The sequence below is a fragment of the Crotalus tigris genome, unplaced genomic scaffold, assembly GCF_016545835.1.
Source record: "Crotalus tigris isolate CLP2741 ecotype Arizona unplaced genomic scaffold, ASM1654583v1 scf7180000024385.1074895, whole genome shotgun sequence".
NCBI lineage: Eukaryota > Metazoa > Chordata > Lepidosauria > Squamata > Viperidae > Crotalus > Crotalus tigris.
Window position 1 is genome coordinate 932,560 of NW_024100555.1, and position 16,040 is coordinate 948,599.

General features: G+C 37.1%; 1 protein-coding gene across 4 annotated transcripts in view; it reads left to right on the forward strand.

Moving 5' to 3' along the window:
• Positions 1-16,040, forward strand: part of DNAJC6 (DnaJ heat shock protein family (Hsp40) member C6) — a 56,882-nt gene that overhangs the window by 14,624 nt on the left and 26,218 nt on the right. For 3 of the 4 annotated variants that reach the window (XM_039328953.1, XM_039328950.1, XM_039328952.1), the window contains 4 exons: positions 9,789-9,939; positions 12,644-12,693; positions 12,815-12,963; positions 13,531-13,665. In XM_039328953.1, coding sequence (XP_039184887.1) covers positions 9,789-9,939; positions 12,644-12,693; positions 12,815-12,963; positions 13,531-13,665 — 485 coding nt within the window. The remainder of the gene's footprint in view (positions 1-9,788; positions 9,940-12,643; positions 12,694-12,814; positions 12,964-13,530; positions 13,666-16,040) is intronic. The other variant, XM_039328951.1, reaches the window with a different exon arrangement.

Here is a 16,040-nt window from a genome sequence, read left to right on the forward strand (position 1 = left end):
TCAAATTGGTTGATGGGCATTTCCTTAAATGACATGATTTCTTCAATGCCACCAAAACTAGCACTATAAAAATATATTCATAGTTCTGTTTCATTTCTGGTGAAGTCTTCCTTTTTCCTGACTAGAGAACATTTTTGATGTATAAGCATTTTCCATCAAATGATGTGCTGCTGTTACATTAAGGGGAAAAAAAACTTCTTGGAGTGTTGAACCACAAAGTTATCCTGGTTAGATTGAGAATTTTATAGTATTCAATTATTTTGACATAGTGCCCAATCTTATTGAGTAGTTAGGAGTGTGTGTGAGTGTGTGTAAGAGAGAGAGAGAGAGAGGGAGGGAGACTCAAACAGTAAGATGTGCAATCTTTAATACTCTACAGTTGAATGAATTGCTTCATAAAACCATATTTCTCTTGGATTAACTTCAAACTGAGTGAGAAAGAAATAATACTGCTTTTCAAAATTTTGGCAACAAATATAAGGTTATTTCACAATGAACTGAGAAAATGCTAAAATGTTACAAGGAAAGCCAAATCTCATGTTGCATGTATAGCATTTTAAAAGATTTGATATTAACTTTTATCTATATTGAAATAACTGTGTGATATACAGTACTTACTTTTAATTTACTCTTGTAAAGGGGTACTCTGTCAGCTGTTAAAAATGATTTAAATGTGTCTTTGCTTGCTAACAGTTAAGCATTACCTTCTCTTTATTTCCTTCCTCTTTGTTTGATTTAAAAAAATAGTGACAAACTAGACTTCGTAAATTCAGAAATTATGCAGACTCCACTAAATACAGATCTTGGATTGATCTGCTACTTTCAAGAAGGAATAAGATTAAAATAAGTTTTTTAAAAATCAAAATTTTACTTTGAAATGTATAGATTTTTGCTTATTTTTGTAGATCAAATTGAAAATATTGATTGAAATTTTGAATTGCAAAATGCTGTTTTGCAATTAACATACTAAATACTTCTGTGGATATGGACTGTGATATATCTGTGTTTATTTTCATATGTATGAGTCTATTGTTATGATTTTTGTTGTTAAAGCTTTCCATGAAAAGGATAAAAATTACCTAATGAGTTTTAATATTCTTACTGGATCTTGTTATCTTGAATTTTTGGAAATCCGGAGTTGCTGACTTCACTCTTATCAGAGTTAACAATACATTCAGGAGAATTGTTGTTTCACAACATCTGGTGGTTGGCAGGTTCCTAAGGATATAGAAGATGATTACCAAAGGACTGTGATAATTATTTTCTGCAAACAGTCCTCAAATATTGATCCATTTTTTAATTTATAAAAATTAATCAGCTTCATTTTAAAACCATTTGCAAATATTTTATAAATTAAAAAAACCTGCAACCGTGTGTAATTTTGAGTGGTTTTTTCCCCCTTATAACTACCAAGGGGAGGTGTTCCCAGAAGTTTACACTTTTGTGTAGATTCTAATTTTAGTCATTTGGGCAATATTGGAAGACATTATGTTGTCAATTTTGGATCATTTCCTTCCCCGGAACTTCAGGAATAAGGATACCCATCGGATGTTAGCTTTCACATCCTCATCATTACATACTTATGTGTGTGTATGTGTGTGGGTGCATGCCTTTGAGTCAGTGTTGACTCCTGGTGACTGCCTGGACAGGTCTGTGAAGTTTCCTTTACAGGTTTTTGGAAGTGATTTGCCATTGACTGCTTCCTAGGGCTAAGAGGCAAGAGTAAACCTCATATCTCCCTGTTTCTAGCCCAATTCCTTTAACCATTACACCAAGCAGGCACTTTGGCCATCTGTATAATGATATTCCTCTGTAAGGGTGGGCAATCTTTTGTGGCTAAGGATGACATTTTAGGAAGAGGCAAGAGTTGCAGATTGGGTGGAGCAACCTCACATGTATTGGTGAGATGAGTTTGAGGGAGAATTGGAGATTTTTTTATTTTTAATTACAGGTAGTCTTGGACTTCAAATGACAATTGAGCCCAAACTTTCTGTTGCTAGGTTGTTAAGTGAGTTTCATCCCGTTTTATGACTTTTCTCGCCACAGTTGTAAAGTGTACCACTGCCATTGTTAAGTGAATCATTCAATCATTAAATGAATCTGGCTTCCCCCCATTGACTGTGCTTGCTGGAAGCCAGCTGGGAAGGTTACCGATGGCGATCATATGACCATGGGACGGTGCAACTGTCATAAATACAGGCTAGTTACTAAACGCCTGGGTTTTGATAACATGACCATGGTTGTAAGGTTGAAAAACCATCATAAGTTTTTTTTTTTCAGGGCCTTTGTAACTTCGAACGGTCACTAAACAAGTGGGTGCAAGTTGAGGGTTACCTGTATACCAAAGTATCAAGCCGTTCATAATGTCAGACTATTAAGAATATGCTATTTTAACAATCGTAGGTAGGGGCACTTCCAAGGGCTGCACGTAAGCCTCAAGGCATGAGTTGCGCAGCCTTGCTTACTCTAGTTGTTCAATGTATAGGAATGCCAAGGGAATGAAGATTTGCCTTTGTATTTGCCTTCATGAATGTTTCCTATGGGAATTCTATTGTTGGTAGAATTCAAAAGTAGTCATAGTGAATATGCAGAATAATAAAAAGATGTTAATGGTATGAAAATTAGCAATTTTTATTTAAAAAGAGAAGCCTAGTACAGCATGTCGTAAGCATTCTACGGCTCAAATTGCTGGAGTTTTTCAGAGGTAGCCTGTGTCACTTGGGTATTCCTGCATTCATTATGCATGAATTCAATCCCCGTGTTTCCAAAATTAATGTCCATGATAACAATAACAGCAAAACCCTTTTCCAGTTCTCAAGACTTATGTAAAAGCTATTATAGATTCCAGTAACATTCACACTTAATAAATATGATGACTAAGAAGCATTTCTAAGACTTGTAAATTGTTCTTCATTCAAGTATTTGTTATTGTAAGATTTATCACTTGAAAAGTCAGATGAGGATGCTTTCACTTTTTAAAATTATTTTCATTTATTTAGCTCCATTCTTATTTTAGAGATGTCTGTTCTGAGCTTTTCTATAGAGTTTATAGCACTGCAATTCCAGCACTAGTACCCAATATATACACTATAAATCTTCCATTTTACGAGGAAGGCACACATTTCCAATCACTCTTGTATTATATCTAATAATACGTTTTCTGCAAACTGAAGGCAACATAGGAGAAATAATTAAGTTGTATAAGCAAGGTATCCTCTTACATACTGAAATGCTTATTTCATTTTAAGTATGAAAACTGAATATTTCCACTGATATCAGTGATGCAGTTCTAATGCATATTGACAAAACACTTTATAGAATTGTTCCTCAGAAAAATCAATTTAGTATACTGATTAGATGAGATCTTCATTCATTGGATTAAATGAACCTATTCTGATTTGTGCTCTTCAAGTATGTTGGATTTCATTAATTGATTGTGTGCCATGAAACTGATGTCATCTCTTAGCAACATATAGCACACTTTACACACCACCATGATGATTTTTCCCTAACTTTTTAGGATTTCCCAAGATGCACCCATTGCCATTGTAATTGAGTCCATCCATCTTGCAACTAGTCATTGTCTTCTTCTCTGTTCTTTTACCTTTCCCAGCAAATATGGAAAATAGATTTGGGAATTGGAGGAATTACATTCCAAAATGTATGGAGAAACTTACTAGCATATAAGATCCACTGCATATTTACTATCTTGAGATTGTCCTTTTTATGGGACAGGAAGACATATAGTGTCTTCACAATAATTGCTTTATTTTCAGGTATAAGATATACGGTAGCAATTCTCAGCTAACAGCTTGTCAGTAGGTGACTTATAATACAATATAGTTGAAGGATACCAGGTTGGGATAAGCTGAGTTTGATCAGTGTATCAGGATTTTTCAGAACAAGGAATTCTGCTACTAAACTGCATTTCAGCTAAATCATAAACCCAAAACCTTAACTCTCCTAAAGTAAGCTGCTTCTAAACTCAGTTCTTACAACTTTCTCAGTTTGCACCCAATTTTCTGAACTCTGCCGTGAATTACATTTTAAAATCTAGACAGAGGATTTTACATTCCTTGTTATTCTTGGAATTATGAAGACAACCTGTTATTGTAAGGATTTAGTGAGCTTAAATACTTTGAAGTGATCTAGGATTTTTTTTTTTAAAGTAATGGCCCTGGAAAAAGTTTGAAGCATGTAATTGGAAAGAGCTAGTATTGAGAGAATATAAGAGAGGCGTGGTAGCGTAGTGGTTAGAATGCAGTATTACAGGCTAATTTTGCCGACAGTCAGCAGTTTGATTCTCACTGGCTCAAGGTTGACTCAGCCTTCCATCCTAAGTCTTATAAAGTGAAGTGAAGTGAAGTTTTATATATATATATATATATATATATATATATATATATATATATATATATATATGTAGGTCTTTGGTTGTTCGGGTTTTCTCCCGCATAAAATTGGAAGTGTCTTGGCGATGTTTCGACGAAGTCCCATTCGTCATCTTCAGGCTGGTGTTTTCAGCTTCGTGCTTTGAGCAGCAATGTGTGGTCTTAGCTGTTTCTTCCTTTTAACTGCCAGTGGGGGTATGAACTGATTGGGTGAGAGCTTGGCTGTGTTCTGATTGGGTGGAGGTGGGTTCTGATTGGTTAGGAGCTTGGCTGTGCTCTGATTGGCTGGGGGGTTGGCTGTGCTCTGATTGGCTGGGGGAGTGTTCTGTTTGGGTGGGGGCTTTGTTGTGCTCAGGTTAGTCTGAGTTGCAGGGGGTTTAAAATGGTGGGCTGCCTTGCTATTTTTTGGCTTCGCATTCGTGGTCATGCTTCATCTTCATGGAGGGTGTCAGTTTGCTTCATGTATGGGTTGGAAGGGTTTAAAGTGGCTAATGATGCAGTTGTGGTCTGGCTTCTGGTTTGTGGTCATGCCTCATCATCGGTGTGGCTTTGGGTTTGCTTTTTGCGTGGATGTGTGGTGGTGACATCCTGTGTGACACCAGACCCACACTCACAAAAACCACACAGGATGTCACCACCACACATCCACGCAAAAAGCAAACCCAAAGCCACACCGATGATGAGGCACGACCACAAACCAGAAGCCAGACCACAGCTGCATCATTAGCCACTTTAAACCCCTCCAATCCATGCATGAAGCAAACTGTCACTCTCCATGAAGATGAAGCACGACCACGAATGTGAAGCCAAAAAATAGCAAGGCAGCCCACCATCTTAAATCCCCCTGCAACTCAGACTAACCTGAGCACAACAAAGCCCCCACCCAAACAGAACACTCCCCCAGCCAATCAGAGCACAGCCAAGCCCCTAACCAATCAGAACACACCTCCACCCAATCAGAACACAGCCAAGCTCCCACCCAATCAGTTCATACCCCCATTGGCAGTTAAAAGAAAGAAACAGCTAAGACCATACATTGCTCCTCGAAGCACGAAGCTGAAAACATCAGCCTGAAGATGACAAACGGGACTTCGTCGAAATGTCACCAAGACACTTCCAATTTTACGCAGGAGAAAACCCAAACAACCAAAGACCTACATACAAACATCCACGAAAACCTCAGAAAACATACATACATACATACATACATATGTCTTATTGCCATTGCTACTGAGAAGAAGAGTGTTGTCCAAACACTCTTATCTTTGAAAGTGAACATAGAAAGCATGGAAGAAGTAGCTGCTTTTAATGTCCAAGCAAATTCTCACAGGAGCAAGCTCTGCTTGGCTCCTTTTATGAAACAAACCCTCAGTCTCCGAATTATGAACAACTCATCATATTAAACCAAACAGGTGGAATTTCAGCAATGCTTACATTTTAAATATTTCCCAGAAATATTAAGGTTACTCAAAATAGCTTAAGATCAGGAAAATTATCAGATGTTGGTATATTTAGACTGAAGAACTAATGTTGACTAACTGAAATAGTTTTCGGTATACTAAGGTGCATTAACTTTTCTTAAAAGGCCATTTCTAGAAGTTAAAATCTCTTATTTCATAGTAATTGTTTATGAAGAAACCAAGAGATATCTCCATATTTGTGAAAACAAAAGGCAATCTCTTAGACACTGTCTTGTCTGTCTGTTCTCTTGGACAATTTGAAAAGTCCATTTCTGAAGCCTCTTTGTTTCTGGAGCTGAATAACATCATCAGCTCATCCACATAGTTTTGGTCATAGCAGCGTTCTCATTTAGGTTCATATCGCCCTTGACTGTGTTTTCCATTATAGCAATTTACATAGCACTTTTAAGCACACAGCATGTTAGGTTTTTCTCAAAGTTGCTACTTTGAAAATGTGATTAAGGAAAATGCAATAGTCCATTTTGAGAAAGCATAAAGAAGAGTTAAACAAAAGCAATGTTTTAGGAAAGAGTTAGTGAAAGGTTAGTGGAATGCAGAATTAAAATATTCAGCTTGATCACTAATCTTATTTTTTTTCTCTGAATAATCTTTCCAGTAAGTTGAAACAATACAATGTTTCTGTTTCTAAACTTCTTCAATATTCATCAGAAAGAGTATAATTAACATTGTTTATTATAATTTTTATAGCTTTTACTCCTATGTTTTTTCTGCTTCACTTTTATCTTTGTGGCCCATGGACAGTTTTATAATAGGAGCAGCACAGGAATTATATAAAATAAATGAATAAATAAGTTAGATGGTAATTTGCCATTGCAGCTATTATAATTCTCTGGAAGAAATTCCTTATGAAAAAGCTGTGAGAGTTTCAGCTTTGCTCTCTTTTATAATGAATGCCCAAATTCAAAGATGCATACTCAGTTGGATATTTGGATATTTTTTTCTCCTTTAGATGGGATGAGGATAAAGCTGCAGCAAGTCTCTACATTATAGTTCCACCAGAATGAATGGCAGACTCTTGTACAGAAAAACAACAAAATGAATATTAGGAATGTGTTTTAAGGATAAGAGTTGGCAACTGCAACTCCATATTGTATAAATCCTTGAATGATTGATAATTATGTCCCATCAATTTGGTGTCAACCACATAGATTTTCTTAGGATAGCTTGCCACAACTTGGTCCTTTAGGTCTTCAATTGGCGTATTCTTCATTGCTGTAATCAAATCTATCCACCTTGTTGGTGATCATCCCCCCCACCCTTCTTTCATCTTTTCCAACTTTATAAACCTCTCTAGAGAGCCATGTCTTTGCATAATGTGTTTAAAATATGATATACTGAGGCATGCATCAAGCAATTTTTCCTCATGCAATTAAATGAAGTCATATTCCTATTCATTTGTAGTGTAGAGTAGTGGGGGGGAAATTTGTCCTGCCAAGAAAATTATTATCATAAAGACTTTCATTCTGAGGTTTTTGGAGGATTTCATCTCCTTTTCTACTTGTCTTTTGACAAAAAAAAAAAAAAATCCTCCTTCATACAAATCATTTCAAAGCTATGTCCTGGAAAGAAATCTTCCTCCAAGAAAAATTGACTAAAAGAGATGAAATGATATTATTTTCATCAGTGAAGCTATTGCCTTAGAGTGGTGGTTCAGTTTTTATGTTCATCCTGCCAAATTTGGGCAAATAGTAAGCTACCCTTGATTTATAGAGGTAAAAAGGGGGTCTAAATATATCTCAGAACAGCATTTCTTAACTTAATTCAATTGGACGGTATTTCTTAATGTCCTGAAAAAATAATGATTTCATTTCCTGAAATGTGTGATGCCACAGATGTGGTATATGTCTGTGGCCTGATAGACAGAGTTATTTTCAGTTGTTTTAATTTTGCAAACTGATAATTATTTAGTATTTATTTATTTCATATTCATATGGCCGCCATTTGACAGACAAGTGACTGGGTGGGGTACAACAAGGCTAAAAACCATATATGCTGACAAATATTATTATGTTTAAAAATGTTAAACTTATAAAAGGCGAAAAACTATCCCTATCCCCAGGCCTGATGATAATTAGATCTTGAGGGGACTACTGAATATTTAAAAGGGATAAGGTCAGACTGGCTTTCAGGGAAGTAATGTTTCATAAAGTAGGGATCCACCCTATTCAATGGGACTGCCAGCATGCCCTCTTTGCTAGATCTAGTGGGATGGGCAGATAGAATTAGGAAGAGACAGTCAAAGAATTAATATGACCTCATACTATGTAGGGTGTAGCAGTGTGCTCTTCTATGTGGTTGCAGTCTGTACTAGCGAAGCTTCTGGATACTCTTCAAGTAGTATCTAATGCATGAAGACTGCATTACAATAGATCAACTAGGTGGTGACTAGGGCTTAGGTGAATGTGAGTAGAGTCCCTTGATCTAGGAATCGGCACACCTGTTGCACAAGGCAAAATTGTACAAAGGCCGTTCTAGCCACTGCTACCATCTGCTCCTTGAACAGGAATTGTACATCCAGAAATGCCAGATTGCACACAGGGTCTGTTTGGGACAGTGCAACACCATCCAGAGCAAAGATGGTGTAGTTCCAGAACCGTTGGGCCCCAAGGCCACTCAGTCTTGTTGAAGCCTCTTGTTTTCTATTTAGGCTCCTACAGCCTCCAGACACCAGGGTAGGACATCAACAGTATTATTTAGTTTGCCAGGAACAGAATCTATAACTGAGTATCATCATATGATATCTCATTCCTCGGCAACAAATGACTTCATCCAGTGTCCTCATGTAATTGTTGATTAGGAGCACAGACAGCACCAACTCCTCTGGCACCCCAGACAGTAAAGGATGAGGGTGGGATCTTTCCCCTCAGTCACCACTGATTGGATCAATCTAATGCAGTGATTCTCAACCTATTTAATGCCATGACCCCCAACCGGTCGTGACTACTCAACCGGTCGTACGTTGAGGACTACTCAACTGGTGCAGCACCGTTTGCAGAATGGGACTTTTGGCGGGCTCAGCAGGGCAGAGACAGCCTGGACAATTCCTATTGGCTTTTGAAAGCCAATAGAATTAGACTCTATTCAAGAGAGTCTATTCTATTGGCTTTCAAAAGCCAATAGAATAAAAGGGAGTAGCACAGCTAAGGAAAAGGGGGGAAAAAATGGCGGACTGCGTTGTTTGGCGACCCCCGTGAAATGGTCGTTCGACCCCAAATGGGGTCCCGACCCTCAGGTTGAGAACCACTGATCTAATGGGTCTGGCTTTCCTTCAATGGATGGCAGAGTGGTATCCGTGGTAATCAGGGCTTGATCTGACCATGACAAAGGGGATTGCAAAAGCTCCCCCAGTTCCCGATCACTCCATATGACTTCTTTTTATTGTAGGAACAATTTCCAAAGTTACTCGCTTGTGATTCAAAGCCACTGTGAAATATCAGAGTTTCAAAAAAAGTAAGAAAATTCAACGTAACTTGAGACATGTAGTTCTGTGGACAGAAATCTCTACCTTTGGGATGTTATGATTCAGATTTATCCATTTATCTGGGAACTCTCTCAGATCCTGTAAAACTTATGCAATCTGTCGACAGATTTTCTTATCTAAACCTATTCCTGCGGTGCCTGTTTTCTGTTGTTGCTTATTCTGTCTCGGATCAGTTTCATCTTTTTCAGCTCTAACTGGAAAAGAAAAGCAAGAAATAGTCAATGTCCATACATCTTGTTTTAACAGGCCAATAATATTGTTGTGTTTTGTTTTACCATAATACGGGTTACCTTGGTGTCTCCTAATGCCTCTGTTTTCTCATCTCTTTCTAATAAATACATTATTGTAACTGATTTAAAACCTGCTGCAATGGTTAAATTTCTTGGTTCCTTGCAGTGTCCTTGGTTTATTGAGTCTCCTTTTCCTTCTTTCAAGGTGCCTCGTCTCCTGACATGGAGTCTACCTATGGGGGAGGACTATTGGACATGATGAAAGGTGGTGCAGGGAGACTCTTCAGCAACTTAAAGGATAACTTGAAAGACACTCTAAAAGATACTTCTACTAAAGTGATGCAATCTGTTGCAAGGTACTATGAAATTTACCCTATCTGAGATGTTCAGCAAGCAACATGGTCACTGTTAAGATGCCTTATAGAAATGATTAGGTGTTAATAGGCTTGTGGGATGGGAAATTTGATTATTGAGCAATAGAGTAGTAAAATGAAAAGCATTTTAATAATTAAACTCAGTTCGCTAAAGTGAAACACAGAATCTGAAATTTAGGTAACATGATTACAGACAGTTTTTGCTTATCTGATCGCCTTGTTCAGTGACTGTTTAAACTTATGAAAGCACTGAAAATGTAGATTTGCGACTGGTCTTCGAACTTGAGGCTATGGCAGTGTCCCTCTATTTCTCAAGTTCTCTCCCAGGACTGAGTTTTCATTTATTTTCTCATCATGTCTCAGTGGCTGTTGCATACCTTTGTCAAGGCCATCTCTGTACTCCTTTGCAATTAAGTTGTCATATTCTAAATCCACTGAAATGCATGGCACAATTAATTCAGGAATGTTAGACCCATGCGATTAGGTTCTTGAACAAGAATTGACAGCTCTAAGTGTGAGTTATTGGTGAGTGGTTTCCTCCCCTTCCCCGTGAAACCAAGGAGACACCCTTTTGAAACAAGACACTTTTCGTAACAATATATACTGAGATGAATGCTGGGTCAGGACATAAAGACCCCTACAGTCATGGATGAAAATATCACTGTTGCTGCACTATGAACCATATTGCCATTCTCAACTATTACTGTTTCTAGTGGGAGATTGGGATCATACAAACTCTTCCTTGCTCATAGCCACCTGCTACCTTCATTGATTGATTGATTGTGTGCAATCAAGTCGGTAACGATTCTTAGCAACTATGTGTATAGATTTTCTCCATTACATATCCATGACACCCAGAATATGGTAGCCCCAACATTTCTATTGATCACTAGATTAGAGAATAATTTCTCCCTATTTATTCATTTATTTGATTTGATTTGTTAAGGCCGACCTATTCCAAAAAGATTTTGGGTGGCTTATAACATATCTAATATATTAAGTTAAAGAACACAACTAAAGTCACAGAACTGCCCTGACTAAGAGAAGCATACCTCAACTTTTTTTTTTTTTTAAAAAAAACCTCAACAGGGGCTCCACAGGCACTCTCAGGCCAATGCCTGGGAACAGATCCAGGTCTTAAGGTACTTTCGAAAGTCATAGAGAACAAGAGCTTTCTGTCTCTGTGGGGGGATGCTGTTCTATAAGATAGAGGCAGCGATAGAGAAGGCATGCTTTCTTGGTCCATAGAATGACAGCTTTTAATTGAGGTGACCTAAAATGTACCTGCTCTGCCTGAATACCACGGATAGGCAGAAACAACTGGAGACAGGTGATGTCTCAAATGACCGGGCATTATGGTATTAATTGATTATGACCAGCAAGTCAAATTGTCCTGGAAGCCATAGAACATAATAAGTGCCCATTATTGCTTGGCTGCTGCATTTTGAAACAGCTGCAGCCTTCGGAGGGCATCTTCAAAAGGGCAGCCTCATTAGAGTGTGTTGCAATAATCCAACAGGCCTCCCAGGTGAGGAAAGGGCACAACTGCTGCTCAAGATAAACCTGTGCAAAGGCCCTCCTGGCCATAGCTGCCATCTGCTCTTTGAGCAGTAGCTGACGCTCTGGGAGGACCTTCAAGTTATATACCAGTCTTGAATGGAAAAGTGCAACCTCATCCAAGATCAAAAGTCTTCAACACAGTCTTGTTAGGATTGAGCCAAAGTCTGTTCTTCCCCTTTCCCATGCAGACAGCTTCTAGGCAATGGGCCAGAACATTGACAGCATCACCTGCACAACTTGGCTTTGAGATGTATATTTGAAAGCATTCTCATACTGTTTTATACTGAACTGTGAACTGATGAGTGACCTTACCTAGCTGTTTCATATCAGTCTTAAATAGGAACTCCGAACTCTGAGATACCCTACAAATGAAGAAATATCCCTTGTCTCTTTTCTAATATTGACCTGAACAAACCACCAAGAAAGGATGTGAATCATTGTAACAAAGTGATCCCCCCCCATTCCCAACTTCTGGGACACAAAAATACCATTGGAGATTGTATCAAAGACCCTTGAAAGATCAAGGAACACAAGGAAGGATGCCATAGATCATCAACAAGCATGACCAATGCTGTTCTACTAAAATCTGACTTGAAACCTGATTGGGAAAGTGTGGAATTTAACAGAAACAACGAGTTCTTCTACCATAGATTTTCAATGTGAAGCAAATGGAGTGGAGTGGAATGGAATAGGCTGCTGAACACTGTAATGAATACAGAATTCTAGTTTATTTAGTTTTTTCTTTTTTGTCCTTATAATTGGAATTTTTTTATTAGGTAAATAAATACTAATATTTATTAGGTAAATATTACTGTGTTTAGGCTCCATGTTTGTAATAAGTGTGGGAAAGGTGATTGGCCCCTAAAATATCCAGTGGATGTAAAGCAGTGTTTCTCAACCTTGACAATTTTAAGGCATGTGGACTTCAACTCCCAGAATTCCACAGCCAGCATTGCTGGCTGTGGAATTCTGGGAGTTGAAGTCCACATGCCTTAAAATTGTCAAGGTTGAGAAACACTGATGTAAAGAAAGGTAATAATACATTCTTGATATTTTTATCAGACAGTTGTGTATGTAGGCATTAACTAGAATCTATTTTGTTGTTATCTTCTTTTTCCTTTTATAGCTATACCAAGGGAGAACTAGATATTTCTTACATTACCTCAAGAATTATTGGTAAGTGATCAGTTACTTGAGTAATAGAGCAATGCAGCAACCTCCAGCTTCTCATTGCCCATTTTATTTGGGTTTCACTTCAGAATATAAGTTTGTTCTCCCCCTCCCCCTTTCTTGATAGTGATGTCATTTCCGGGTGAAGGAGTCGAACTGGGATTTAGGAATCATATTGATGATGTGCGGACATTTCTTGATTCAAGGCATCCTGATCATTACACAGTTTTCAATTTGTCACCAAAGTCTTATCGTACTGCACGGTTTCATAATAGGGTAAGTTTTGCTGAGGCAGGGATGTAGATCATGGTAAAGCTATGATATTAAAATAATGATGTAGCTGGTGCCATGTCAATGTTCATGTTCATTGCATCGCTGACACTATCTAACCATCTCAACCTGGGTCATCTTCTTATCCTTTTGCCTTCTATCTTTCCCAACACCAGGGTCTTTTCCACAGCTTGCTAAATCTGAGTTGAAATTTCTGCATTCACATAACGTGTTGTGCTTAGGGGTAACAGTAGGGACAATCATGTGTTTCAAAATAGTGGGTGAAACCATTATAGCCAACACCTTATTCTGTTTTACATGTATGTAAAGCCATACTGCAGGCCTTTTATCTCCTGCCTTTTGAAGGTCAGGAGTTTAATCATCACTGCAGATCAGCTGGATCATGCCTAAACAAATCACATTATGTGATGAGTTGGTTTATAAAACATACTTGGGTTTTAAAATATGCTAAACTGAAAACTACCTGACCTCTTTCTAGTTTTCTTTTATGCTGCTCAAATCCAGCTAATTGTTACTATTGTTCTGACCTGTTTTCATTTTGTGCTTCTTTAGGTATCTGAATGTAGTTGGCCAATTAGACAAGCACCAAGTCTCCACAATCTCTATGCTGTTTGTAAGAATATGCATAACTGGTTGCAGCAGAACCCAAAAAATGTTTGTGTCATTCACTGTATGGTAAGTCAAGCAGTAAGTAACCATTTGTATGTAGATCTATACAGAAAAAAATATTTGAAATATGAAGCTTGACATAAATTAATGTCCCTTTAATGAGTAAGGATTGCTGGTTGTTGAAAAACAACTGATGTAGAGTACAAACAATACAAAAAAGAACTCAAAAAAACTGAAAATTGACTTGTGGCAATCTGTATGCGGAAAGCAATGCTAAACTTGACAGATACTGCAATATTTTGGGATATTTCTTTGTCCAATTCAATAAGAGCCTATCATGCTTTTGGGTTTCTCTTAGCTAGATATTTATAGCTTTAATCATGAAAAAGTGAGAGAAATGGGAATATCTTGTTCTTGTAATTTTATTCCTGCAGTTTTTTGCATTTGATCCAAATTTGTCTCTAATAAAAATTTATTAATTTTCATATGCAGAAAATAAAACAAGATATTTGGAAGAGGAGATGTAGTCCCTGTAATGATGTTTGCAGTATCTGATTTTTATAACTATATGAATAATATTTTTTTTTTAAAAAAATGGCTGCTTAGTGTATAGGGTTATGTTCTTGTAGGATGGTAATTGATAAAACGATATCATTTCCAAAGTCTTGCCAATTCACCTCATGAAACTTGTGATATTGGTTTTTCCTCACTGCTTTCTTCTGGAATGTTCCTTATTAATTTCAGAAGAGATTAAAGTGCTATGTCAGCATCGGTAATGGATCTTATCACGAAAGTTGCAGAGGAATAGAGACATCTTGAATGCATTGTATCAAAAGCACCACTCCAAACCAACGTTCCTAAAATGATTCATTTTGGAGTCTGTTACTGATGGGCAATTTATCTTTGTAGAGTTTTATGTGGCTGTTCCTGAAAACTTTACAGATATTATTGGAGGAACGATTGTTGTCCATCCTAATCCTCTTTTGACTCTTATCTGAGAATGTTAGAATTGGATTTCTGAAGTTGTCATTTTATTTATATATACAGACAAAGAGCAGTCTGCCAGTAATTTAATGCTTGTTATATTTCTTAACACATCAAAACTAAAGAAAAGGCTGAAAGTATTTACCACCTACTCAGTTGCATGGAGAGTCTTTATACCGAACCTTTTAGTTTCTCAGGAAATTCAGTGCTATTATAGAAGTTCTTTCAAAAATTGGTCTGGCATTTACACTGAGTCAAAATTGTCATGGTCCATGTGGAATGCTATTATATTAGAACATGTTTCCATAACTTTATTTTAGGCCTGAAAATGGCATTATACCCTGCATGGGCAAGATAGAATGCATGCACATTAGCCCTGAGCAGTACTTTACAGCATTATTGTTCCATTTATGTCTTATATAAACATTTGGTGTCAGGAGATGCCTAGCAATTCTATAACAGTCTTGAGACACCCACAGAGTTAATTCTAGTGGGACTGTTTAAGTTATTAAACAGGCTTATGTTTTTAGGAAGCAAAAAAATAATAAAATACAAATGGTAAAATTTATTAATTCAGTTTATTACTTAATGATTGCATAGAAAGTAGTCAGATTACTATTGAAATGTTCAATAGTTACAATTAACAGTTAGCTAATTGTTAAGGTAGAGATATTAAGCAGTCTGTAGAGAATTCAACACATTTAATGCATTCATTTCAGTAAGACAGGAGAAATGGGGTATTTGGGGAAGTGATTTAATGGAACCTACACAAAACTCTGCTTGGAGTCTGAAAAGCAGAAAAATCAAAATAAAGTCTAAGTCCACTGTAAAGCTTCTTGCCATTGTAAAGAAGACAAGAGATAGTGTAATGGCATAGTATTAAGAAACACTTTATCCTTTTCCTAAGGATTTTAGCAAATTCAGAGAAAATGAACACATTTGTCAGGCAATATAGAGTAACTCAGTGTAATAGAGAATATAGCACTTTCACATAACTAGACGTAATAGAGAAAGTCAGGCTTTTAAACTCCAGGTAAAAAGTGTCCTCTTAAAAAGGATCAGCAGCAGTTCCAATTCAGGTAAAACAGGACAAATTAATGACTTGAGCAGCACAATCATTTTTGTATTGTGCCAGTTCTTGATTTTTCTAATTTAAATAGCTTCTGCTGTAATGAGGATGAGAAAGAAGATTTTTAAGGCAGAGAGAACATATTGAAAGCATGGAAGGAAGTGCCAAGGATTGTGCTGGTGGATGGCTGTTTAAAATAATATGATATACCACATCTGAATACGAAAGCTAAAATTGATTTAAAAAGATTAATGAAGGAAAGCATTAGTTAAATGGCAGCACCCCTACATAATCCCTTGGCTTGATTATTAATATCTTTCCTGAACAAAATTTCAAAAGAGAGAGAGATTTGCTGTTCTCCTATACTATCAGTAAAAATGTCCAGATACATCAATACTTT